Source organism: Thunnus thynnus, chromosome 3, assembly GCF_963924715.1.
Source record: "Thunnus thynnus chromosome 3, fThuThy2.1, whole genome shotgun sequence".
NCBI classification, from domain to species: Eukaryota; Metazoa; Chordata; class Actinopteri; order Scombriformes; family Scombridae; genus Thunnus; species Thunnus thynnus.
In genome coordinates, this window is record NC_089519.1 from 7,090,605 (window position 1) to 7,116,952 (window position 26,348).

General features: G+C 38.0%; 1 protein-coding gene and 1 long non-coding RNA gene across 2 annotated transcripts; one reads left to right on the plus strand and one right to left on the minus strand.

The window, feature by feature from the left end:
- On the minus strand, positions 1-26,348 carry LOC137176866 (complement C3-like). Its single transcript, XM_067582860.1, has 43 exons — positions 26,186-26,348; positions 25,154-25,346; positions 24,788-24,950; positions 24,114-24,208; positions 23,634-23,722; positions 22,709-22,791; positions 22,514-22,601; positions 22,242-22,344; positions 21,809-21,929; positions 21,408-21,523; positions 20,847-20,993; positions 19,978-20,077; positions 19,761-19,855; positions 19,447-19,638; positions 19,144-19,299; positions 18,720-18,849; positions 16,386-16,454; positions 15,925-16,122; positions 15,677-15,797; positions 15,469-15,557; positions 15,165-15,304; positions 14,111-14,323; positions 13,745-13,796; positions 13,547-13,636; positions 13,163-13,369; positions 12,699-12,774; positions 12,396-12,555; positions 12,136-12,231; positions 9,785-9,935; positions 8,479-8,564; positions 7,990-8,067; positions 7,702-7,857; positions 7,519-7,581; positions 7,306-7,387; positions 7,112-7,160; positions 3,208-3,298; positions 3,020-3,109; positions 2,820-2,922; positions 2,535-2,624; positions 1,483-1,575; positions 1,309-1,392; positions 536-680; positions 1-268 (listed from the first exon to the last, which is right to left on the minus strand). Exons 1-43 carry the CDS (start codon positions 26,260-26,262, stop codon positions 124-126), a joined length of 4,965 nt encoding a protein of 1,654 aa, XP_067438961.1. The 5' UTR covers positions 26,263-26,348; the 3' UTR covers positions 1-123.
- Positions 3,305-4,877, plus strand: LOC137176868 (uncharacterized). Its single transcript, XR_010925877.1, has 2 exons — positions 3,305-3,751; positions 4,461-4,877. It is a non-coding gene; the product is annotated as an uncharacterized lncRNA (long non-coding RNA).

Genomic DNA, 26,348 nt, shown 5'->3' on the forward strand with positions numbered 1-26,348 from the left:
TAAGATTAAATTTTAATCAACATAGTATAACATTCAACTTTTACATCACTTATATCTCGTAGCAGTTGAAGTTTTACACAAAACAACAGCTAATTTTAAAAGAACATTTTATTTCCTTGAGTTTCACTTCTGCTGACATCCAAAGACCTCGTACTGATTGACCATTTCCTCCATGCCCACACAGGCTGCTCTGTGTTCCATAGTTTGACACTCTGCATTCGTAGGCCAGTACTCAATCCAGGTTCTCTCACCGAGCACATACTGATACCTGAGGAGAGCAAAGTAAAAATCATATTGTATGTTCATGTGGTCAGCTACCTGTAGTGCTCTAGATTTAACTTTTTGGATTGAAATATAAACAGATGAAAAAGCATGACTCCCTCCCTTCCATAAAAGGTTATATAGCAACAAACTAAGCTGCACATGACAGGCAAACCTGATTTTGTGTATGTTTTGGTAATAGAAAGCGGTGAAACAGTTTAATAGAGATGATGTTGGGGGGGGGGGGATGCACACACACAAAGACCAAACTTACGATTGCCTCTCATCGTCTCTGTGAATATCTTTGGATGTGCCCATGATAAGGAAGGTTTTGCCAATCCCCAGATCTAAAGCCTCTCTGCAATGTGGATAACTGAGGAACGTGCGCAGGGAACCCTCAGGACCCACATCATAACTTCCTGTAATTACAATGCAGGAGAAGAGACAGAAAATGCTTAAGGATTAAATGCATAACTAAAGGTACAGTATGAAACTATTGTATTCTCACATCTTCCAAGCGGAACTATACTTAAAGCAACAGTTTGACATTTTTGGAAAATGTGCTCATTCGCTTCCTGGTGACTCAGATAAGAAGAATGATAAAACAATTATATACAGTAAGTACAGTGAATATGAAGCTACAGCAGCAGCCAGCCAAGTAAGCTTGGTTAGCCTGGCTGTGTCCAAAATCTGCCTACTAGCACTTAACGCATGTCTCATGTGTTTAATCTGTTCCAAAATTGAAGTGTGAAAGCAATGATTCATCATTTTATGAGGGGGTTGTGTACCAGACTATTTCTTGACCAAGACCAGTAACTTCCTGCAGTCTCCACTAGTTACCTGCCAATGCAAGCTAAACTGTCCAGCTGCTGGCTGTAGCTTTCTGAGAGTGGTATCAATCATCTAATCTCACTCTTGGCAAGAAAGTAATTTCCTAAATATTCCCCAAAATGTCAAACTAAAATATCTAAGGTAGAGGCAAAAAATGTCACCTATTTTCAGGCACTTTTGTTTCATTTTGAAGGTTCAAAGCAGATAAATACCCACCTTCTTTGATGACTTCCAGTATCCGCATTGTATAAATGTCGGTGGACAGAATGTCCTCGAAGTTTTCCACTCTCACTTTGTAAACTGAGGACAGACAAGATGCAGATGTTAGCTCACATACTTACTTCCTTGATCTCTCATTAACACAAATGCAGTCCATTTACATTTTCTTACCAAAATCAATTGTGCCGGTCGGTGTAGTCTCACACAACTTAGCTGTGCGCTGATTGTTGTTGATTTTACCCTTCTTCTGCATACTGCAGTTCTCTGGAAACAGACAATGGGCACAAAACAAATACACAACTTAGGACCTGATTAAATAAGCACATGTGCATATGTGTGGATAAGTTGATGGGTGAGTGCAGCTGTAATCAAAGTCACAACTTAATTTTGTAAGCTCTGAGTACTGCTCTGATCCTATAGGATCCAGCAGGTGCTTGCTGATAACTACAGTACTGTGCAAAGGTTTCAAGCACTTTACATGTTAAGATTCTTATCCACACATATTTCCATCTGGGAGGCAAATGAACAGTCCCAAATTCAACCTGCAGCATGACAATGACTCCAAACATACAGCCAGAGTCACAAAGAGCTATCCTCAGTGAAAAGAGTCCTGCAACAGATGGTATGGTCCCCATGGAGCCCCGATTTTTTCACTAGTGCCTAAAACTTTTGTATAGTATTGTATGTTATCATCTGGTGATTTACAGTAAACAAATTCTGGGACCATCTCATTTGCCAGATCTTAAAGGGGCACTTTACTGATTTTATGCATATTTACCCATCTGAGGTGTTCTACTCAGCTTGTGAAAACACGTGATCAAGGTTTGACCATTCTTTTTAGCCATATTAGCAATGTCTGTCAGTTGGTCCACTACTTTGGTTCAGACTGAAATATTCCAACTATTGAATGGATTGCCATGAAATTTGGTACAGACATAAATGTTTCCCTCAGAATGAATTGTAATCAGTTTGGTGATCCCCATCTGTCTCAGCTATACTTTGTGTTTTAGTGCTTATTAGCAAATATTAATACTAAATCGTTTACAGACAAAGCAGAATGATCACCCCCCCAAACCATTGATCAAGATATGCTTTACGTCTTTGAAGCACATTGTTCGTGTTGTGTTTATGTGTTTCTTTTAGAAGAATTTTAGGTGTATGGTTTGCTTAGGTATGCCTGCTGTAGACAGATTTTATCATCCGTGAGACTTCATCCTGCTTACCTTCAGCACATGTGCATTCATTTTTTGTACAGAGCCTCAAAAGCTGTCCAGCTCTTCTCTCCGGATGGTAGAATTTCACACAACGTGTCTCTGCAATGAGAAAGAAAGATATTGAAAAAATATTTTGTGCTGATTGCTGTACATCACAAAATAATCATAAAATACTAAAATATAATAATGTCTGCTTATCCATTCTGTTAATTACTCTGAATATTTATCAGCAGCAAAGAAAAAATCATGAAACTCATAGAAGCAGCATATAGTATAAGTGTCTTTGAGACTCACGTTCATAGTATTCATAGACAGACACAGCAGCTGGTTGTAAGACGCCCACTTTCAGCTTCTGATGAATCCTAAAAGCAATCTCCTCTGGACGTTCACGAGAAACCTATGGAGAGATGTAAGACAGAGGTGAGACAGAGATGAATAGAGAAAGAACAAGGCAGAGAGAAAAGGGGTAGAGGGAGGTAATACTGATGCCTTGCCTTGTCCAGGTAGATGATGAGTGAGCCTCTTTCTGACAGGACCTTGTTCATCTCATATTTTGCAATGGTGCGGGCACGTCCTTTGGACAACTACACACACAAACATACACACAAACATGATTAGACAACTTTCTAGACCATAAAACACATCTCTATATGGGTATGTGCATATCTGTAAAGACTCTTACTAAATCGAGGTCTTTTGTGTTAACAGTGAAGCCCGTTAGCAAGCCAATATCCAAGATTGACATGGTTGCATCACGCTTGGGGTCCTTAAAGCTGAACACAGAAAATGGACAGAATATTTTAAAAAACAGAATAAAACAGATAGAGAGAATGAAAGTGAGAAAGTGAAGCTTTAATAAATATCCTTACAAGGCCACCATGAGCTGTTTTTTTTCACAGACAGTGGGCTCCCTTAAAGGGCTATATGGCTATATTTTATATAGCACTTTTATCCTATATTTTAGCTTAACTCATTTACCTGTCAGACAGATTTTGTTTACTTTAGTTAATCATTGGTTAGGTGGCGTATTGAAAGTTCCTGTTGGTGGACTCTCTACCCACACTATGTGCTAAAATGTTAATGAGAGCAGAAGTAGAGAAGAGTGCGCAGTGAGTGAGAAATTCTTTGGATATTAAAAAGTGTAAAAAGTAAATAAATGTGATATGTGTCTTGAGGACAGCAGACAAGTGGAATGACAGAGTGAACAATCCAGGGACCTGCGTGCCGTAGGTTAACTATTCTTTTGTAACGTCTCGTGAGTTAATTTTTCTGCTAAGCTAGTGTAGCTAACTCCTGTAGTTGGCATGAGACAGTCAACATGTGGTTCTGCAGGGAGAGTGTGTATGTGCAATGCAGAATTGTGTGAGCAACATCTATTACATTTTACTGCTGTGAGATATTAGTGTTGACCTTAAGTTAAAGGGAAATTTCTGTGGTGTTCACTCTGAATGAAAAACCTGAGATGTAAAATGTTGCTCACGAGTACTTTTCCACTGTGTCATAATGGTGTTAATGTGCATAACAGAATAACAATCCTAGTTTCATACTGCTAGTGTGATAAACAATTTTATTTGTGCATAAGGATATAACATAGAAGTGAAAGCACTTAGCTAAATGTTACTTCTATTATAAAAACATAAGGTGTGTAAGAAATGAATACTGTGTACTCCACCTCAGTCCATGGTTAAAAAAAGAATAAATTCATGTGAAATGTTATTTCTAAAATGTTAAAATGGTTAAAATGTGTAATCATAATTCATGATTGATGTTAAAAAGAGGAGAAACATGGTTCATAAAAGATATTGTACAGTTAAAACTACTGAACTAATTGTTATTATGTTGTAGAGGGATATTGAGAGTTTAATGATGTGTTGATTCACCATAGCCACAGATAATGGAGACATGACCGAGAGTAATTGCCCTGTTGTCATACAGGCTAGGTTTTTGAGACGCCCTGAAGATACCATGCCTTGGACCTTGGATTCTGAATTTGCTCCTTGATGAAGAAGATGGCAAGCCACTATTTGTACTTCATCTACCCGGAGGAAGACACCTTTCCTTCATCCCCTTATGTGGTGGTGTGGTGGGACTGTATTACAAGGCCTGCGATCCCTTTGCTTTTATTACCGGGTGCACCCAGAACTATAAACTGACCTCAGAACTACCAGATCCAAAACTGGCTGAACCTGACCTAAACACTGAATAGACTGACTACAACTAAGGACTGATGAAACTTGAGCATAACAAAGAACTGAACTTTGTTACACCATAAGGGACATTGCTTTAGAGGAACTAAAGACGTCTACTGTACATGGTTTATTAAAATTGGTTATTAAAGTTGAATTGGTTTAAGTTTTGTCTGTTATTGGTTTTAACAGTATATTTATCTGCTGAAATATTGAGGAGAAATATGGGTTTCGTATAGGCTGTAGGAGTATTAGTACTTTTAGAAGTGAGTTGCTGAGCAAGTGAGGCTGTGATGAGATGTCTCAGCCCAGAATGATCATTTGGCTTTGGGTCACAGATGTGCAGAGGTCCATTTGGGCTTTTGCTGGCTTCTTGTAAAACAACGTGCCAGTGGGGATACAGGCTTGAGACTTTTGTGATCTTTTGGTTAAATGCAGAATAAACTTTCCTGATTACACTTTGTGTTTACTCTGGCTTGAAAGAAACTTCAAATAAAAGACTATGAAAATATGAAAATGCAAGGCTTAATCTTAAAAAGATCGATAACTGAACGTGTTTTAAAAAGGTTTAAAATATGCGCTTACTTAGAAAAAGGAAAGAGAAGTCTTAAAGGGGTAGTTTCTTACTCATGAGGAGGAGGCCAGCTCAAAGAAAAATCTCTGTGAGGATATTTTATGGGTTTGGACAAGAGCAGAGTAGTTTTGAATGTTTTTTTTAAACTGAACTAAGCTGAATTACTGATGAATATTCAATTTCTTTGTTCTCAGGGGACTTCAGGTGTGGCTGATGTCTGCAGCCTGCATTTTCGAAAATAAGTGAACTTTTGGAAAAGTCTAATTTTGTGTTTTTACATGCAAAAATCACACTTCAAGTCACTGTGACCAAGTATTTCACATTAAAGTTGTAAACACATTCTTTTTATAACGTTCAAGTATTTCATAATATTTTCTGATTAATAACGATCCTGCTGTAAAATAGTGAATAAAAGAGTTAAACCAGCAATTCTGTGAGGTTAGCACAACATTCAGAAACAAATATACATTCAACATAGTTATTTCATTACTTCTGTAACAAAGCATTCAAGGTGACTTCCTAGCTAATGTGCTAATCAATATATGATTAAAGTTAACACTTATTTTCAAGTAATATTGCATAGACTATGTAAACACCAACAAGTGAGATTATTCAAACCTATACTTCTAACCTTATCAAAAAGATGACAATATTATGAAATATAAGATGACCAACTTTTTCAACATCTCACCAATATAACATATTGCACTTATCAAAGTTACATCATTCTTTATGAATTTTTAAGATAAACAATTTGACAGAGCCCATATACTGATTAAATGGCTAATTTCACAGTTATTAAGGTTTGGAATATAATAGGAGTTCATTTTGCAGTCTTGCAAAGGAATGTTCCTCTTGAGTTTTATAACCTTGGGATTGTGTAGATAAAAGGGTCCGTGTCCCATTTAAGGTAGGGTTTTTTGTTTTTTCTGTGGTCCAAGTGACCTTAGGGTCAGTTTTATGCTTTTACTTCAGGCAATAATTTCAGGATGTTCAGTCAGAAATGGTCTCTTAGGAGGTCTTTCTAAGTCTGTTGAGCATCATTGATCAACCTCCACTTAGAGGGTTACAAAGGTCAGTTCTGCAGGCTGAGGGTGTACTCTTACCAACTTTGGAATCCAGGTAAGTCTGTCTCTTCCTCTTAGGAATCAAAGATTAGTTTAACACAATTAAAGAACAAGCGGTTGTCAGGCCTGCTGTGAAACTGGTTCATTGTACCCGAAGAAGGTAAAAAATAAGTTTTTCTTTTGTAAAAAATAGCTGTATCATTTTATTTTCTTACAAAAGAAAAGTTTCAATGTAAGCAATGTAAGTTTACTTATCTTCAACCCCGCCCTACGAACTTAGACACTGGTCCAGTATCATTTAACTACCCTGTGGTCATTAGGCGTCGCAGGGGTTACATAACCAAGCGTCCTGAGTGGTTTTGCCATAATCTGTGTCCATTATGAGATTGGCCAGCAGCTGTCCTATGATGACATCATTGATGACTTTGCTGCTAAAACATCTAGTTTTGAAGATGATGATGATGTTAACAATGCTAAGCTAAGTCCCTGAAATTAAAATAAGTTTTTTATGTGTAAACAGCAGCATTTGGTCCCATTTATATGCATATGGAATATGATGCAGCGATGGAATATGATCCAAAATGCTAGAAATGGCCCTTGACTGCAGGCAATTAAAATTATGGTAAAACTGAGAGGAGAGAAATAGAAACAGAGCAGGGAAGAAGTGAAATATTGAAGGACCATAGCTCGTTAGAAAATGTTCTGTATAAAGCCATGTTACTGAAACACAAGTCAGTGTTACGTCTTGATTGTACTCACAAAACTTCTATTTTCAGCTTGTATATCTTCTCATCATCTTCCATTTTCTCTGGAGGAGCAAACAGTAGATGTAGTGTTTAGTTTATTAGTATTTTACGTATTTTACATAGTTTTTCTCATTAAAGAAAAAAACTTAAGGAACACAAAAAGCAACAAATAAAGACTAATATATAAAGTGGAAGAGACAGAATTACCTGGGACGAGCTGCACAGACAGGTTAAACTGTTGACAGTCACTCTCCTTTTCTTTAGGCAGAGCGTAATACAGTGACACCATCTGTCACATAGACAAAAGTGCATTTTAATATTGCATTCATTGTGATAAATGAAATTAAATAATCTGGAATTCCAAAGGGACACATCAATACACAACAGATGATCCAAACAAATATATTATCTTTTACATACTGTCAGCGTTGCTTCTCCGGTGCCCTCGGCAGTCACTTTCACATCCTGGTTTATATTATTGATCTGTTGGGATTTAAATATGCACACAAACACACGCACGGGTCAGCGGGAGAAACACACACAGAAAGCAGAATGCATGATGGTATGATATGTGTGTTTGTGCATGATGAGTGTGTGTCTCACTTTAGATGTTCTGGTGGCATAGTGGTTCTCCTTGTTGAAGTTGAACTGGTCAGGCTTTGACTTGCCTGGCAATAGGATGTCGACATTCAGATCATACTCTGGTTCTTGTGCATTTGCCCAGTACTCAGCTACAGCCTGATACACTATTATGGTAGCCTGGAGGGAAAAAGAGTGGGGGGGGGATCAACGAAACTTGAGCCCATTTGACCTTAAAAAAAAGTGCAGTTGATGCACAAATAGTGGTATATGAATATACAGTATCAAGATTGACAGAAATGTCTGTGTTACCTGAGTTGATCCATAGCCTCCACCCACTTTCTGCTGTTTGTTGAACCATCTCACAATAAGTCTGGCATCCTCAAAGGCCTTTATTAACAGAAGGCAAGAAAAGGGTTGAAATCTGTTTGATTGACTGTGTATTTGATTTTTTAAATCTTAATTCTGTTATGGTTATACTTTAAATTATTTCCTGTCAGTTTCTAAAGCCTACCATAGATTGTTAGATTACCAAATCAATTTTTCCTATTATTATGACACAGTCATCTTGCTGAGACTCGAAACTTGTCTGATAGAATCAATCAATCACAATAAAGTGTCTGCTTCATTTTTACATTTGACATTACTGAGAGACATATTTCACTGACTTTGGTTTCCAGTCATGGAAATGCCTCTCTTCACCAACCATCTGCCCTTTAAGTGACCTAATAAGAATAATGACTCTCTTGTTTTCTGTAACATGACGTGCTGGTGAAACACACATAACTGGGACGTACTCACCTCGGCCTTGACCAAAGCCAGAAGGGCATAAGCTGTGGCTTCTAGGGTGTACACACGTCCCTTGGGAACAGGCCAGTGGGATAATTCTGAAGGAGACACAGACAAATATTTCTTATTGTTATGCTGTATCTGTAAAAAGCTTAATCGACTTTTGAATTCCCAATCCCTAATCTTAAAATTTCTAACCTAATCTGTGAAAAATTAAATAAAAAATCTGACTGATGAGGCCAGTACTGACATTGATATTTGAAAGTTAAAATATCAGATATTTGTCTTTTAACATTAACACCTAACATAACCAAACATTTCTGATAAAGATTGATTAAAATTTCAAAATTCTTATATTCGTACTGAGCAGCACACTTTTGAACAGTGGCGGATTGTAACTAAGTACATTTACTCAAGTATTGTCTATAAATACACATTTGAGGTACTTGTACTTTACTTGAATATTTCCATTTTATGCTACTTTGTATTTCTACTTAATGTTGTTGTTTTTATTATTGAATTATTATTATTATTTTACTTCACTACAATTATTTGCCTCTAATAGTTACTGGTTGCTTTTAGATTAAGATTTCACATAAAATATTATATTTTGATATTCTAACTGTTGTTTCAGTTGTCTGCTCTTTTCTGTTTAAAATTTGGTATGCACTTTGTGTGAAAGGTGCTATGAAATAAAGTTTATTACTATTATTATTATCATAAAGAAACATATGATTTTATGATGACACTTATGTAATATGATGCAGTACTATGACTATTAATCTATGATGAGATAAACTACAACATTAAAATGTTCTTACATGTATTTGTTAGTGATAAAAACAAACAGTATAATATAGGCTACCAATAAAATATAACACTCTAAAAGAAGCCAGTCTGCATTATGGATACTTTTACTTTTGATAGTTGGAGTGTATTTAGCTGATAATACTTCTGTACTTTTACTTATATAACATTTTTAACTCAGGACTATTACATGTAATGGAATATTTTTAGACAACAGTATTTCTAGGATCTGAATACTTCTTCCACCACTGCTTTTGAATGTCTTGAACAATGTTGAAAAATAACATTTGTTCTGGTGGACAATCCATGTAAATGAGATACTGTTTCTTAATTAGCTCAGATATATTGTTGGTATTTCTCTACTGCAGTTTTTATTGTCTAATGTATTCACTGATACTGATATTCCTGTGTCTGTGATAAAGTAAAATCATCAGATTATTTTGGCCATGTCAATGTCCATCTATAAATACTGTTTCTGAATATGATAAACAATATTGTTGTGTGACGACACCTGGAGAAACAAAGGAGTAGAGGATCTGCCGGTTCAGTTTGCCTTCATTGGCCAGGGCATATGATGTCATGGCAACAGCATATGGGTTGGTGAGGCTAGGCAGACGCTTTTCCAGGAAGGCAACAGCTTTGTCTATACTGCCTGGCAGACTCTGGACAGTAGGAGAAGATGAAGGAAGGAGGAAGAAGAGAATGGGAGAACAGGCAGACAGTAAAAATGAACACAAAAGGCTTTAAAATGGGGGAGAAGACAGCAACTCATTCATTTTCAATAACCACTCTGTATGTTAGAGCAGTATTTGAACCTGAGACAAGTCTGGATTGTTCCCTCTCTCACCATCTTCTTTGCCTTATGAGCCATACTGAGCCTAGTTACTGAGTTACTGAGTTGGTTACTGTTGGGGTGTGGGGTAATGATGTTATGCATAAACACAAGAGAAAAAGAATGAGGAGTGTGTGTTTATCTGCTCTATTGTAAGTTGCAATTGTTTGCATGTCTGTCTACAGTACTATCTACAGTGGCAACAGATACTTACTTTTATGGCCAAAGAGCACATAATTAACTAATTCAAACCTGGAAACATGATGTTAGGCTAACGCTAGTCACATTCCAGCAACCCCAGAATATTTTACACAACAAACACAAGTTATTCCGTATCCACAAAGGAATTTCTCTAGTCCTGTTAAAAGTGAAACACTGTTACACAGTTATGTTGCAACAAAATAAGTCTGATTTTACTGTTTTTTAAAGGTGCCTTCAGACAGCAAGTAGTTGTTGCTGCCGCCTCCTTTGATTTCAGTGTAAAAGTGATGGCTGCTGTGCTGCCAAGGCTGGAGCGACAAGGAGAGGAAGGGCAGCTGCCGCTCTTTTGAATGTGCACAGATCTTTGGTAACTTTGGTGACGCTTTAGATTACAGTCCACAACGTACAGCTTAATTACTCCGTAGTTACAGTGTAATCTTTTTTACTAATGGTGTACCAGTGCAGTGCATACCAATACATATACGTAGGTACAGGGGAACAAGATGTGACGCTATGGAATAAGGGGGCAACAACTTTGGTACTTATAAAGAACTTAAACTGTAGTTACTTTTTAACTGCTGGGTATCTATTCTATTAGAGTACCTATTCTTCTACAGAGTTAGAGTTCATTATGGTTCAGCTTTTCCAACTTGCTGCCATGGTTTGCCATGTGACCATAGCAATCACAGAAACCACAGTTAGGGAAGAGCATTGGGAAACAATACAGGAGTTGATTTTACTGGCATCAGAGTTTCCTGAATGGTACACCTATACACTTGGTTGATATTAGCAGCCTGTGGTGTAGCCTACAGGTTGGAAGGATCGGAGGCAGCTGGGAGCCATTGTGGCTGCATTCTGCCCTGCCGACTCAAAACACAGAATATCAATGTTGTTTGTTTGAAAGCAACTTAATGAAACTAGGACTAACTAGCTCTACAGCAAACGTTAGATTAATTATCTACTTTGCCTCAGCTGATAAATTTGCTAGCTTGCAAAACTGATGGTCACCGGCTAGAAATGCTTTTGCCTGCTTTTATCTACCTCTGTCTCATATTTAAAACTTTCTCCAAATTTTCAATCTGTCACTGTTACTATTAAGTGCATTATCCACCTGTTGTACATTTTCAATTTGTGCATAAAGAACCCTGAAATTTTGAAAAAGAGTTTTTACATTTGGCTGAGGTGGAAAAGATGGTATATTGATAAAATCAAAATGCAACAAAGTACAATAGAAACCTGAAGCATGTGACTTAAATGTCATTTAAGCTTCTGCTTCATTGAAGAAACTACAAATACCATGTAGACAGATGAGGAGACTATACCGTTCCCCAGTTTAATACATGAGACAAATATAAATGTAATATGTCCATCACATTTCCACATGGTTTTCCATTGTTTGAGGTTTGACTAGCGTTCTTTCAGTTACGTCAGCTTGTTGCACCCTCATCTTCTGCAATGGTGTCATAGCACCAAACTGGAGAATTAGCACCAGTAACTTTGTATCTTGATGTGCCCGATTCCTAACATTTGAAGTCAACAGTAGTTGATGAAAACATGCATTAAGGCATGCATTCTCATTTTCTTTAGCCAATTTTCTGGAAACATGATTAAAATTTGTGCTACACTGAGTATTGTAAACCACATATGTGCCATGCAAGAATGGAAAGCAGTAACAGTAACTAGGGGAGCAGGGATTAGCTAGCGGTCAATTGCTTAATGGTGGTTCAGTGACTGCAGAAAGCTTGCTTTCGCTCATCATTAATTTGTAGTCAGTGAATGAAAAAATAAAACTGGTGAGGGAAAAAGATGTTTGCAGGTGAGGTACTCACATTCACTGTGGCAGCACATAGTGTGCGTGACTCCTGCATAGCAATGAGGCAGAAGGCCGTCATGGAGGCATCTGAATCTGTGCCACGCACATCACCCTACACACACAGACACACAGTTGTCAGAACCATCATCAATATCAACATCATGAACATCTCTTTGTTTATATACTGTAAGATCATAGTGATGTGATTGTTTTTGTCTCAGTAGCTATTTTTTAGCATCAATTAAAGACTGATGTAACTGAAATCATTGCACGCACAATCATCTCTCCATGGGACACTTTTCCAACTTCTCTAAACAGGCCATCAGGTTGTTGTGCGTTGAGAATTAGAAACTTGACAGCATCACAGATCTTATCTTTTTCCACTGCCACCAGACCGTTGGCCATGGCAAAAACCTTGGCAACATATGCTGTCAGCCTTAGAGAGGAGAGGAGAGGGTGTAAAAGTTTAGTTAAATTTATTTTCACATGAGACACACCCATCCTCACAAAGTTGGAATCTCAGTTAAGTAGGATGAGCAAACATTTACATATGTGATTATGAATGTTTTGATGCCTCACCACGTGCTACTTTGATGATTGGCCCAAACAGCAAAAGAACCATCCTTCTTACGGTAATTAAGCTCATTCTGGTAGCCTGGACACAAACAAAACCCACAACCTTTTCACTGACTGCCATTCAATAATCTTATCCAATGTATGACAATTTGAGAAATCTTGTTAAAGTGTGATCCCCGTTTAAAGTGTATAAGGTCATGTTTTTTTCTGCAATTTATAGCATCTTTCAAATAATTTTGATGGATGTAAAAAAAAAAGTAAGACAATCCTAGTGAAAACTTCTGTAGTCTATGTGTTGCATTCATTCAACCCATATTCTGAATGTTCCTGGCCAGGATCTGTGGGGCAGGAGCAGCATGCATTGCTGTCTACCACTGTCTTTTTTGATATCACTTCTGCCAGTCAGTAATGTAGAAATCCAACAGATAGAGGTTTTTGTGCTAATTGTTGTATCTATGTGTGCCTACCGGTTTTGATGTGTTGCAGAGCTTCGTTCCGTTTCTGAAAGCCCACAGTTTCCCACTGGTTGGTTTTATCCAAATATGTGGTTGCAATGACAGGCAGGGTCATGTAGATCATGTTCTGCTCTCCACAGCCTGAGGGCTGGACAATCAGACTACCCATTGACGTCCCACTAATGGCGCTCTCCACCAGATGACTTACTTGCTCTCTCCCTGCATGCACACACACACACACAGAAACCATAACATTATAGATCAACTGGGAGAAACAACCAAACAAACATGTAAAGGTCCCGCACAACCAGTGAAGTCATTGCCAATGAGAAGCAACAACAGTAACAGTTTACACCAGTGCAGTTTTTTGTTTGCCCATACAACATTATATCTCACCTGTCACAGAGATCTGTGTGCTAGTAGGTGTGTCTGGAACCAAATCCTTCTTAGGAATTGCACTGTTGATAATTTCTTCTTGTTTACCACCTAAAGGGACGCACCATGGTCAAGTTGGAGGAAGAAAATATGATATTACTAAATTATTTCGTTGCTCCTATATTGCAGCCATTTAATGGGTAATCTCATCACACAAACCTTTAGGGTCCAAAATTATAATTTGAGGAGATTTAATCAGTACGCCTTCAGGCTGGAGAAACGACAGGACAAACATCAGAGAAAATATTTTTGAGTAAACTTTATAGGCTGGTGTGTAGGAAAATACAACATGGCTTCCTTGTTCAAATATTGCTCTATCTTTCTTAGTCTGTTTTTCTTATTTTCAGTTGCATTTAAAAAGACTGATATACAGAAAACAAGAGTCTTCTAAACATGCATCAAAGTTAAGCCCCAAAAGATGAGTGTTTCCCTTTAATGACAATAAGTAACATGACTTTGATTTCAATCGAGTGGCTAAATAGGGCAACTGAACAAACTGATTGTAACTGGTTGAAAGCCTCTTACCACCACCCGCAGTGGTTTCATGATTCCATCATGAAGTGATGAGTCTTTAACAGCTGCTTTGACCTCAATTGGGTATTGTCCGTCCTTCATGGGAATAATGATAAAGGGTACAGCTCGTGTCGTGTCGGGCCCAATTTTAACCTCCTGACGATACTTTCCACGCTTAGAGGCTGAACTGCACACATGGTCTGCCTCAATCAGATCCACGCGCACCTTGAAAACAAGACAAAGATGGAGAGAGAAACTGAGGTATGTGCAGTTGATTGAAGATGAGGATCCCCTCCCTGAGTAGAAGATTCTGAAATACTGTATGTTGATTCTTCTGAGCATCTACATATAATTTCTTATCACTTTCAACAATTTCTGCCACTGTGTTTCCTTATCTATAGAATAACAACAACATTATTTTTTTCTTAAAGGACCAGTGTGTAGGATTTAGTGTCATCTAGTGGTGAGGTTGCAGATCACAACTAGTTGAATACCCCTCCCCCTCCAAGTGTGTAGGAACACCTATGGTGGACACGAAACTCGCAAAAAACACAAAAGGCCCTCTCTAGAGCCAGTGTTTGGTTTGTCTATTCTGGGCTACTGCAGAAAAAAAATGACAGTCTCTGTGGAGGAGGACCTGCTTTCTATGTAGATATATTGCTAAGCCTGTTCTGCTACTTACCACTAAATTCTACACACTGCACCTTTAAAAAGGGATTTGCATGATTATTGATGATAATAATGATCAGTATCAGTTTAAGTCAGTTAATGATTCCATCCCCATTTGAAGAAAATATCATTTTTTAAACTGTTTCCTAAAAGATCAATTTGATCTTAAGAATGGAAAGGCACACAGCAAATATTGCAGTGAGACATCACAGTTATCACAGACTGGAGAAAGGATTGCTTCTTGCTTTACTTTCATTTATTATCTCTCATGTTGTATATCAGTCCAATATTTACTATTGTTTTTGCTCTTCTGTTTGCAAACTCTGCAGAAAAATATCATGGTCTCATCGGCTTGCTGAATGTCCTGAAACACTGGAGCAGAGTAACATAGACTTACTGTGTGATGGTCTGGGGTGTAGTTGTGGAGAATTGCCTTAACTTCTACCTGCTCTCCACGAACAGCAGAGTAAGGCAGCCTGAGATCAATGAAGAAATCCTTCCGGACAATTACCTCTAACGGATCGCCAACACAGATTCCTTAAAGATGGGAGGGATTAAAAGAAACACAACAAAACAAGGGATGACAGAAGAGGAAAAACAAGTGTGAGGGATGGAGAGACAGTACAATAGTGGGCTTTTGGCTTTAAGATTAAAGAGGCACAATTAAAGCACAAGACAGATTTTAGTCACTGAATCCTCACCATTGGTTCTTGACAGACTAATGCCAGTGAATTCCCAGGTTGTGATTGAGTCTTGCAAAGGGACATTTCTCTGATGGAATGTTTTTTCACTGAAACATAGAAAATTGTAATCAGGTTGACAGGTAAAAGGTCATTTTAAACTCAAGTGGTGTCATGAAATTAGTTATCAGTATATTTGTATGTTTTTTATAGATGTCAGTTGACTCACCAATCAGGTGTTTGTAGAGGGCAAGCAGGCAGTGTGATATCTAACCACAGCCAACTTTCAGGGAACTTGGTGCGAGAAATAATCTCGTTGCTGTCCATGTAACTGTTGTCATCTTCCTCACCTGATGAATACATTTAAAAAGGTTACTATTTTTAACTGGGAGACAGTGATTGTTTTCTAGCTTCCTCTATAACCATGGAAAGTAACCACCCAGGGCTTTTCTCCCATCCCTCGTCCCTGTCTCTTACTGCGAGCCAGTTGTAGGCTGTCATGCTTCATCTCAGCTTGCTGTCTTTCCAGCTCTTTGCAGCAGTGCAGAAAGGCCTCGACACAGGCTGTACCATCAGTGATGTACTCGCTGCGCACCTCACAGGTGTAAGAGAGGGGGGTGTCCCTCATGCCATCCAAACAACAGTCACGTTGCAGTTCTTCTTTATATAGCTTCACTGGAAAGAAGGAGGAGAAACAGTGGTGAGAAGGTATAGAGAGCAAGAAGAGGGGTGACGTACAACTGGACAGTTATTTAAAATGTAAATACATTTGAAAATAGGGAAAATAGAGATATGAATTGTGTTTCTATCTTTCCATTGATAGACAGAATTGCAAAGACAAATATTGTTTGTAACTACAAACATTTTGGAGAGTCCAAGCTGTGTGGCACAGGGGACTGGATATGTGTTTATTGGATAGTTTCAGCTGTGGTTCTTACCTAAGCTGGTTGTGACATCTGTTATAGTAGTGGCTCGTCTCCTCCTGCTGGGGGCCGGACATTTCAATTCTGGAAACGCAACACAGACTAAATCTTTAAAGGAACCCAACAAGGTTAAATGTAGACTTGAGTTCTGCATGGTGTCTGTGACGTGATGCTATTAAAATCAGAGTGAGGTCATTTAGCTGTTTGGACAAAGGGACAGGGTGTAGGTGTGAGAACAATGAATCTACAATTGCATATATCATTTGTTGGACTGTTATATAATAAAACATATACAACATATACAAACACAACAGCACGTTACATACACCCACGATGTCAATTAGAAATTAATGATGTAAACTTGTCAAATTAAAAGCAAGACTACCTGAGAAGACCATAGATGAAGTTTAGACTCACAGAACTGATTAGTCTTTAGTAGATTTTTCAATTTGGCCTTGAATGTATTGATTGAACTGCAGTTCTTCATATCATCAGGTAGGGCATTCCACTGAGTTGTGGCTTTCACAGAGAAAGCTGACTGTCCAAATGCAGTGTGACTAAATGGTACAATCTTGTATAGAGAATATTCTAGAGGATCTAATAGAACTTACTGAGCTAGTGTACACAAAGTCACATGGTGGAGGAGGGGCCAAACCATTTAAAATTTTATAAACTAGGCACAAATTTGAGAATAATCTAAAATTCTCAAAGCTCAGTAAATTGTATTTCTCCAGTACACTACAGTGATGGAAATGCATTGGCTTTTGAATTTTTAGAGTTTGTTTGTATAAGAAACTTATGGTTGTTTCTCCAGCTTGCCCCCAACATGTGATGCAATAAGACATATGGGAAAGAATCATAGCATGCATAAATATCTTGGCTGTGTCCAAAGAGAGACAGTTTCTAACACGTCTGAAATTTGCTAAGTTGTACTTTATGATTTTAACTGTTTTTTAACATGTTTCTTAAAGTTCAAATTTGGATCCAGTGACACACCAAGATATTTAAAATCAGTAACTATGTCAATCTTTTCACCATTGATGAAAATATCAGGAGGTATATTAGGTAATATTATGAGGTTGTACCATGGTTTTAGAGAAAAACATACCTTTTGTCTTGTTTACGTTTAGACTCAGACATGATTGATCAAGCCAATGTGTGATCCTTCTCAATACAATTGTTAGCTTAGCAGCAGCTAACTCAGCTGTTTTTGCAGGTGTGTACACAATGGTGTCATCTGCATACATTTGTAGTTCTACATCATGACACTGTTGTGGGAGATCATTAATATATAGGCTAAATAATAGGGGACCTAACATTGACCTTTGTGGAACACCCATTGTGCACTTCATGTTACTGGACAGTGTGTCACCAACTTTAAGACATTGTATCCTATTAGATAAATATGAAGACGTCCATGCCAGTGCTCTAGATGTGAAGTTAAATTTAGAGAGTTTCGATATCAAAACATCGTGATTGACTGAGTCAAATGCCTTATGCAGATCTAAAATTACAGCACCAACTACTCCTCCTTTGTTGAGTCTTGATTTAATTTGCTCTATCAAGTGCAAGGTAGCAGTTTCAGTGGAATGATTTGCTCTAAAGCCAAATTGCATACAATGTAGACCAAAACTGCTTGTATTAAGAAATGTTGTCAGTTGTTTAATGACAACTTTCTCAGCAATCTTTGAGAGTACTAACAGTATACTTATTGGTCTGTAGTTACTGGCTTCAAGGCGGTCTCCAGATTCAAAAATAGGCGTGACAATAGCACATTTCCAGTCATCTGAAAGGAGCTGTGTTTAAAAGATAAGTTAATTAAATTAAATGTTAGTTAATAATTTTCTCACTTTCCCTAGTGGTATTTGGCAGGTAGTTTTGGAGATAAGATATCTGTTGCTGATTTTTTTGCAAATTCTGTTAGTTGTGCTGAGAGCATTAAAAAATGACATTAAAAAAAAAAACTTACTACAGAGTCCCTGAAACCATCTGCATGGCAAGATACCTTATCTTGGTTGACCTCCAGTGGTTTAACTTCTTGATTTCAACAATAAAGTGAAATCAATCAGATACAACAAAAGGGAAATATAATGTAATTTGGGTGAACCAACCATGTGAAGAGCAATTTAACACCACTTGATAATCATGTCTTTGCTGACCTCTAGTGGTTTAACTTCTTCTCTTGCTGCAGTGATGCACAGGTATACTCAATGACCCAGTGACATCACTGTTGGGTGTGGCTAAAGGTGCGCATTTCTGACCACACTCAAGCTGGGTTTGGTTGGGAATTGATGAATGAGATAAGTAGGAGGAGGGAAAACAATGAGACTACATATTAAGTAGTATCACCTTGTCTGTAGGGGGTCCCAGAAGCGGAGCTGGACTCGAATAACAGCCCAGCATCGTAGAACACATTCATGCTGTCCTTCCCTCCACCTGGTGTGCAGCCTGTGTCGTACTTCTCTACTTGGTCCCAAACCTGAGCAGTAAAATACAAACATACAAGGGTTAAGTTAAATGGACATATCAGTAAACTCACATGACAAATTGCATGCCAAAAATCTGCTGCATGACAATATCCTACTGGATATTATTTGAAAGCACAGACTAACACACTTGTACACTTTGTACCTATTTTTAGAGAGTATTTATCTGTACCTTAGAAATACTGAAAAGGGAACGTGTGTACAAGTTATTTATGTCTTAAACCTAGATTTTTCAATGAATCCCCTTTCAAATAGTTTGGAAAATACAGGTAGAATAAAGAAATTGCCTTTTTCTGGGTGAGGCGGTGCTTGTTGTTTAGGACGTAGACACCTTTGTCAACTGCCACCAGTCCCACTATGGCCCCTGGGTCTCCTGTGACCTTCAGACCAAACATCCTGCGAGGCTCATAGGTTGGAGCAGGTCTCGATGATTCCAGCTTAAGCTAGATGTGAACAGAAGGACAATGAAGGAAACATGCAGATTTGCATTTGTTAAAGCAGTTACATAAAAATATATCCTAGAACTTAAATCAGCTTGACTGTGGGTGGATTTTTCATTAGTTTAACTACTTCAATGTTGTGTGCCTCACCGAGCCCATGCAGGAGTCCTTGACATCCACCCAAACAGAGTCTGATACCACTTCATTGTCAACTGTATGGTAGTAGGCTATGATGCGGAATGATGGCAGCATCTCTTTGGTGATGGGAAATGACAGGGAAATCAGTATTTGTCCTTTTGACTTGTGACGGCCATGTTTCACCAGCTGACCTCTGCTCAGGATCTGAGGGCACAGATTTGAACATCAGCACTCAGCCAACATGTGTGTACATATTGGCACAAGACACAAACACTCAAGCATGTGCACAAACACACACACATGCACAGGTATAAAAAATTTCTCACCAGGTATGTGATGTCTTTATCTTGAGTTTGCTGCCTGTTGAGGTTGAGGTTGATTTTCAAGTTGTCCCCTAATTCCATCTCAGCTGTATCCACCCCTACAAAAATTACATTTTGTGATTATTGCTAGACACAGAGGAGATCTTGGCACTTAGGCAGCACTGCCACTGCCATCCACATCTTCTTTTAAAACCTCATGTTGTTTCAGGATGCTTCTTACCTATGTGGATGTAGTTTTTGTTTTTGGTAGTATATGGGAGAGCTACCATGGTGGCTGATGCTTGCCTTTCAGGTGGAATACGAGGATTGTTGGTCTTTGCCTGCATTTGAACACACACATAAGTAAGTGTACATGCACTGTTAAATAAATATATGCACATGAAAAGTCTCAGGTCTATCCTATCCAATATTGTCCTTGACTAGCGTACCTCACCCTAGAAAAAGTAAAAACAATTAAAGAAATGGAAAAAAGATTTGTATCCTTAGATAAACATCAGTTGACAGAACAGAAAAGGACCTACAGATAATAGAGTGACACAGTATAATAAAGGCCGGTCATCGTTGCCAAATTCGTTTTTGAGCTTGCAAACGATATGGCTTTGTCCTATTTGAGGGCTGTTTTAAATTTTGCCATTTAATTGTGTTAAATAAAAACTGTTCCTTTTTCTCTCCTGAGTTAAGGCACTTTTAACTGACATCCAGCATTAACTGACCCTACAACTCAACTAGTATTATCAACACCACTAACTTCACAGCTAAACCTGTGCCTGGCTTTTTGTCAGTCATCTCCCCAATGAGTTTTGCCACCAGGGGGCAGAAAAACATCAACATACACAGCCTCCACATGCTGTATTACTAGCTTATAAATTTATAATGATGATAATGATGATAATATTGATCAACTTTCATATCCAGCAGAAACAGAACCACATTAGCCTTCATTTGGAGTTACATTTCTGGCCACCTGATGAATGTGAACCTAATATTCATTCTCCTTTTAGCTTAAAAGTTGTAGATTTAAGCCTCCGTTTGCCAAACCTGGCTGTAATGCAAAAGGGTAAAGACTTTCAAAATATTTTGGAGACTTACAGTGATCGTCAGTCTTGGAGCCTGTTCCTCTGTATTGACGGTAACCCTGGCCATGCCATTGGATGCAGTGACGCCGCGCACCTGGCCTGGGTCGACCATCACATCAACACGATGTGCTGGAGTCTCATCAGGATTCAGAACTTCAACCTGCCATCCAAGACACAAACAGCTGAACAATCAGAAAAGATCTAACTATTATTGTTATTTAATGACATATTATTAATGGTAACCTAATGCTATTAGATTACTTTGGCTGCAAACTGCACAAGCTGAGCACTAAATATTATGACTTAATATATAGTGACCCTGTGTGTTTATGTGTGAATTTCTACTGTGTAAAGATCTGTTTTGCATCATAATGATCCAGACAAATTGAATCATTACACTAATCAGTTACAGTTTTATGGAGATTTAGGGAGCATTAAACAGCGTGTGGCTTTTGAAAAAAAAAAAAAGAAAGAAAACAATAATTGATGGTATGAAAGTTGGGTTCAAACTGTGACTGTATTTCAGCAGTGAAATGTTTTCTGGAAAGGGTTTATTTAAAGTAGAATTATTTACCGCAACATCAAAGGACATTCCTGGTTTGAAATATTTGGGTGTTTTCTTGAAGTGGATGGTGTAAGGTGATGTGACAATCTGGATGCCTCTCAACTCTGCCTCCACCATTTCACTACCTGTGAGATGATGCAGAAACACAAACACATGCACACAAAAAGTATTTTTACACATTTTTGCTTCATTCATGATTAATCGATACAGAAACAATGTAAATCCATTCAATTTCTGACATACTTATCCTGATATGGCATTTTTATTTTCTTTCTTTCTCTTTCTTGTGTTGGAAATGTTTGGAAAGACGTTACTGATGGTTAATTTGAACCCTGTTGTGCTGCTGAGTCATATGATTCCCACATGATCAAACGTACTGAACAGGCAGAAACACAGTCTCTCTTTCTTACCGCTCTCTGTCAGCACGCTGACAGCTACAAATATGGACTTCCCCACCAGCTCATTGATGTTTGGGAAGGTCTGTGTGATGTGGTCTCTCTTCAATATGGCCTGTCCAAGACCTTTCTCGACCTAATGTGACATAATACAGAAATGCATCTTGAAATACAGTCAGTGGACAGTTGATAGGAATTTTGTTGGGTGTGTAAATTCTTATGTTAATCTGGCTTAATTCTGAACTTGAATACCTCTCTCTGAATATAACAATTATAACTGACATATGGACAACAGTAAAATCCCAGACATTTTTCATGTTCTGCAGTCTTGCAGATTTTGTAGCACTGGTAAAGGCCAGATTTGAGTTTATATGCTTGTGTATATGAGAGATTAGACACACCTAGTATGACAGATAGAGATGCGGCAAAAGTATTAGTATGGACTCACCGGCACTCTCTGAAGAGAGCTGGGAAAGCTGTTCTTTTGACCCTCTTGCACAACCCCAAACACCACGTAGGCTGTCCCATCCACGTCTACACCAAACAGATACCTAAAACCACAAGAGAAGGACACATTTTAATCAATCAAATAAAACAGGAGAGAGTTAGAATAGGAACTATTACAAAGAGAATAGTCAAAACACCTTTTACTTTGTCGTCCAATCTAATCTACCAATCAAACTCATTCTCCAAATCCACAAAACAAAAACCTGCACCTACTTAGCTTTAATGTCGACGGTGAAGTCTTTGCTGTCCACATAGAAGAAAGCGGTAAGAGGCATCAGTTTAACCTCAAAACTTGGCAGCACTGAAAAATTGAAAACATTATTATTATTATTATTATTGGATGTCCAATCAGGTAAAGAGTAAGTTGTATAGGTTTTTAAATGACAGTCCAAGTAAAGAGGGACTCACCGTATTCTTTGACTTCAAACTCTGCAGAGAAGCTCTGCTGTGGGTTGCTGTGGAACCTGGTAATCACCTTCCACAGTCCGGGACTACACACAGACACACACACACACACACACACACACGGACAAATACTTCAATAATCAAGCAAAAGATTAAAATATTAGTAGTAATAGTCCAAACCTCAGATTCAAGTTATTTATGTCTTATACAAGTTGAGATATGAACAAATTAGCTGCTGCAACACACTTTTAGTGTCCTACATTCACGTTGGCCGACAAACTACACAATTGTTAGAAAGGTACCTTTATTTTACCCCTGTTTATACTGATTATTTAATAAGATTAACTGTGCTATGATTCATTTACAATAAATATTCAGATTGAAATAGGCTGGATATGATAAATTACCATGCAATTAAAAGGAATAGTTTTGGGAAACAAACATAATTGCCTTCTGATGGAGAGTTACATGAGAAGATTGATACTTTACCATTCTCATATCTGTACACTAAATATAAAGTTAAAGCCAGCAGCTGGTTACCTTAGCTTAAAAGACTGGAAACAAGGGAAACAACTAGCCTGGCTCAGTCCGCAGGTAACAAAATTCATCTGCTCACTAGCTCACTAATTAACATGTTATATCTCATGTGTTTTGTTTGTACAATAACCTAAGTATGAAAACAATAATTTGCCTGGGGGGTTGACCATTGGGCCAGAGCATTTCTTGGCTCCACGCAAAAACTTCCTGGAGTCTGCGCTGGTTACCTGTCAATTGCTAACTTTTTACTTTCAGACTTAAGCCAGACTAGCTGTTTCACCCTGTTTCCAGTCCAAATTTTTACATGTTAAAAATGTTAAATTCCCCACTAACACCTACCAACCACAACAGAATGTACAGTAGTGCAATTAAAGTAAAATAAAATACACACCTGACAATTTCACCCAGTTTGAAATGTCCAGAGTGGATGCCTGATTCCAGAGAAACTGGATCAAGTGGCATAATGACGCCTTCAGGGGTCTAAAAATATGCAAAATTGAACAATCATTAAAAATGAGCCTTGTCAGTTTACACATTTATTGAAATCATTCTATATTTTCAACAAGTCCTTTGTTTACTGTCCATAAATCTGATCAGTCCTTGGACACTGTCTTAAACATTTCTTAATTTTTTTTTGTCTACCTCTCAGGGAGAGGCTGCAACACAACCACTAGAGGGAGACATTTATTTTTATGGGTGGGACGTGTGTCAGAAGAGATGAAACAAAGGAATACAAAGGTCATTCAGGTGTTTAAGAAGCATACAGAGACAAAGTGGAAAGTATGAAAATGATCTCACCTACAGTTGAACAGTGACATCTCATTACAATATTTAATTGAATTCTGTGCTCATCAAAGATAAAATACATTACCACAATCTCAATGGCAATAGAAGTATCAGCTTGGGTTGCGTCATCTCTCTCTACTGGCTCCATATTGGGCGTCACTGCAAACATCCTGTAATAAACTGAGAGACAGAGAAGAGGTCATGGTGTATCTATTTTGAGTTTTCACTTTATTATTCCACTTATGTGAAAAGAAGAGTTCATTTTATTGTAGTTTATCATGCAGTCACTCTTGAAAAATGAGAGATGTGCTAGTCAAACTGTGATGCTCTCAGATATGATGAGGATTTTTAGGAAGGGAGTATGAGGGGGAGTATTTGCTTTCTGGCAGGTGTTTGTATTCTCTATTTATTAAATATTTTTCATGTGTTTTTTTCTTTTTTCATTGTTTGTTAATGTGTATTTATCTCTTGCTTTAAAGACCTCCTTAAAAATGATAGTTCATCTTTAGAAGTCTATTCTTGAATTTTGATATCGATATTGTACATTATCAACACCAGTAAAGAATAAATGCTTTCAAAATGTCCTTTATGAACACTAAAGAAGTAGTTCATAATGTGTATTGTTCAATTTTGCAGCAGCTTAATACATTTTACCTTCTGACATAGATTGGGTGATATATTTTCTAGGGAGATACCTTAGCATGCCTACAGATATTTTCACAAGGGTAGACGTATTTCTCAGCAGTGATGCGAACTCACCTGTGCTGTCGGGGGTGTAGAGGGTCTTGTCGGTCTGGATGAAGATGTAGCCAGACTGGAAGGAGACTAAGACGATTTTCTCCAGCAGACGGTCAGGGAACTGAGCTTGCAGGTACACATACTGCTTCATGTTAGGATCCTTACTGAAGTCCCCAGCAGGGATCTGAAACCAGAGACATAAACATTATGTGAGCAGCAGAATCGATATGTCATGAGCTTTTATAAATGCTAAATCTATTGTTTGTGGTCTTAATAGAGAAAATTATTTCTACAAATTATGTGATGAATGCAGGCAAAATACAAAAAGTCAAGTATTGTGTAAGAGTAACATTAAACATTATACAGTACATACAGTATTTATTTTACCGTAATTTGTCCGAAGCCCTGGAATTTTGCTCCACTTAGGGTCACAGATGTGGTTGCCAGCCTTTTGGTTTTGGTTGGATGGTTCATCACTTTGATTTCGACCCTGATGTCACCTCCGGTGCAATCTTGACACTCCACAAAGATGTTTTCTGCTGTTCCTACCCGCAACAAGTTGGGGGCAGCCATCACTTGTCTGCAGAGCAGTGGGGACAGAGAGAGAGACAGTGTCACTGCACTGAATCACACCGCTGCTCAGGATGCACTGACTTACTGACAAACATGGTCTTTTTAATTGTAAGGCACTATAACCCCACACACATGCTAATGACAATGAGGTTTGTCACTATTTAAACACAAGATTTACTGCTGTAACCCTTAGCCACATGTTAATGCCTTAGTGTGGACATTTTCTTACAATATTTATTTCATTTAAAGGACTTTTACAGACTTAAAGAGGTAGAAATGTCCAGAATTTCACATTGTTTACATATTTTCCCTTTCTTATTTCTTTAATTGTCTTATGACCCCTCAGGTTTAATTTGGAACCACTGCTTTGCAGCCTGAGGATCATCTGATCTAGCATGGACTTCACACACAATGAGTAATCTATTTATTATCTTAACTAAAATCCAGCACTGGATCAATAGAACTGTTTGCTGTGTGTGGTGTAATGCATCACTGTGCAAACTCAGAACAAATGTGGGCCAACTTGCTGGCATCATTTGAAAGACCACATTACCTTGACTTATGAAACTGTAAACTGGTCCACTCACCATTTTGTAAGACACAAATGAAATTAGAACTGTGTTAAACCAATACATGCACAATACGTCCTTTGTATCCATACACTTTTTAAATAAATTATAAATGTAGAGAACCACTGATCTTGTTGTTGTGCTCCTTACAGTTTCACCACAACAATTTGAATATCAGGAAGCTGAGTAAACAAACTGCATATTTTGTATTCTTTTGTTTTGTCTGTGTTAATTAAATCTCAGGAAGAGTGTATGAAGGTAAGCTAGGTCTACTTACAATGGAGCTCCATCAGCCAGAGAAGACAGGGAGGCAAAGGCCAGAGAGGCCAGCAGCCACAGTGGAGTTCTACACATCCTCCTACCTGATCCTGATCTGCTGTCAATGAAGACTCTAGCTGCAGCACTCTTCTTTTATCCCCCCACAACTCTTCCTGTCTTCA

Coding starts and splice junctions, on each gene's coding strand:
- LOC137176866 (XM_067582860.1), bottom strand. CDS start 26,262: ATGTGTAGAACTCCACTGTGGCTGCTGGCCTCTCTGGCCTTTGCCTCC. Junction 24,209..24,787: donor CTACACCCCCGACAGCACAG/GTGAGTTCGCAT, acceptor TCTGTCTCTCAG/TTTATTACAGGATGTTTGCA. Junction 14,324..15,164: donor ACACCCCAGACCATCACACA/GTAAGTCTATGT, acceptor CTTGTTTTCAAG/GTGCGCGTGGATCTGATTGA.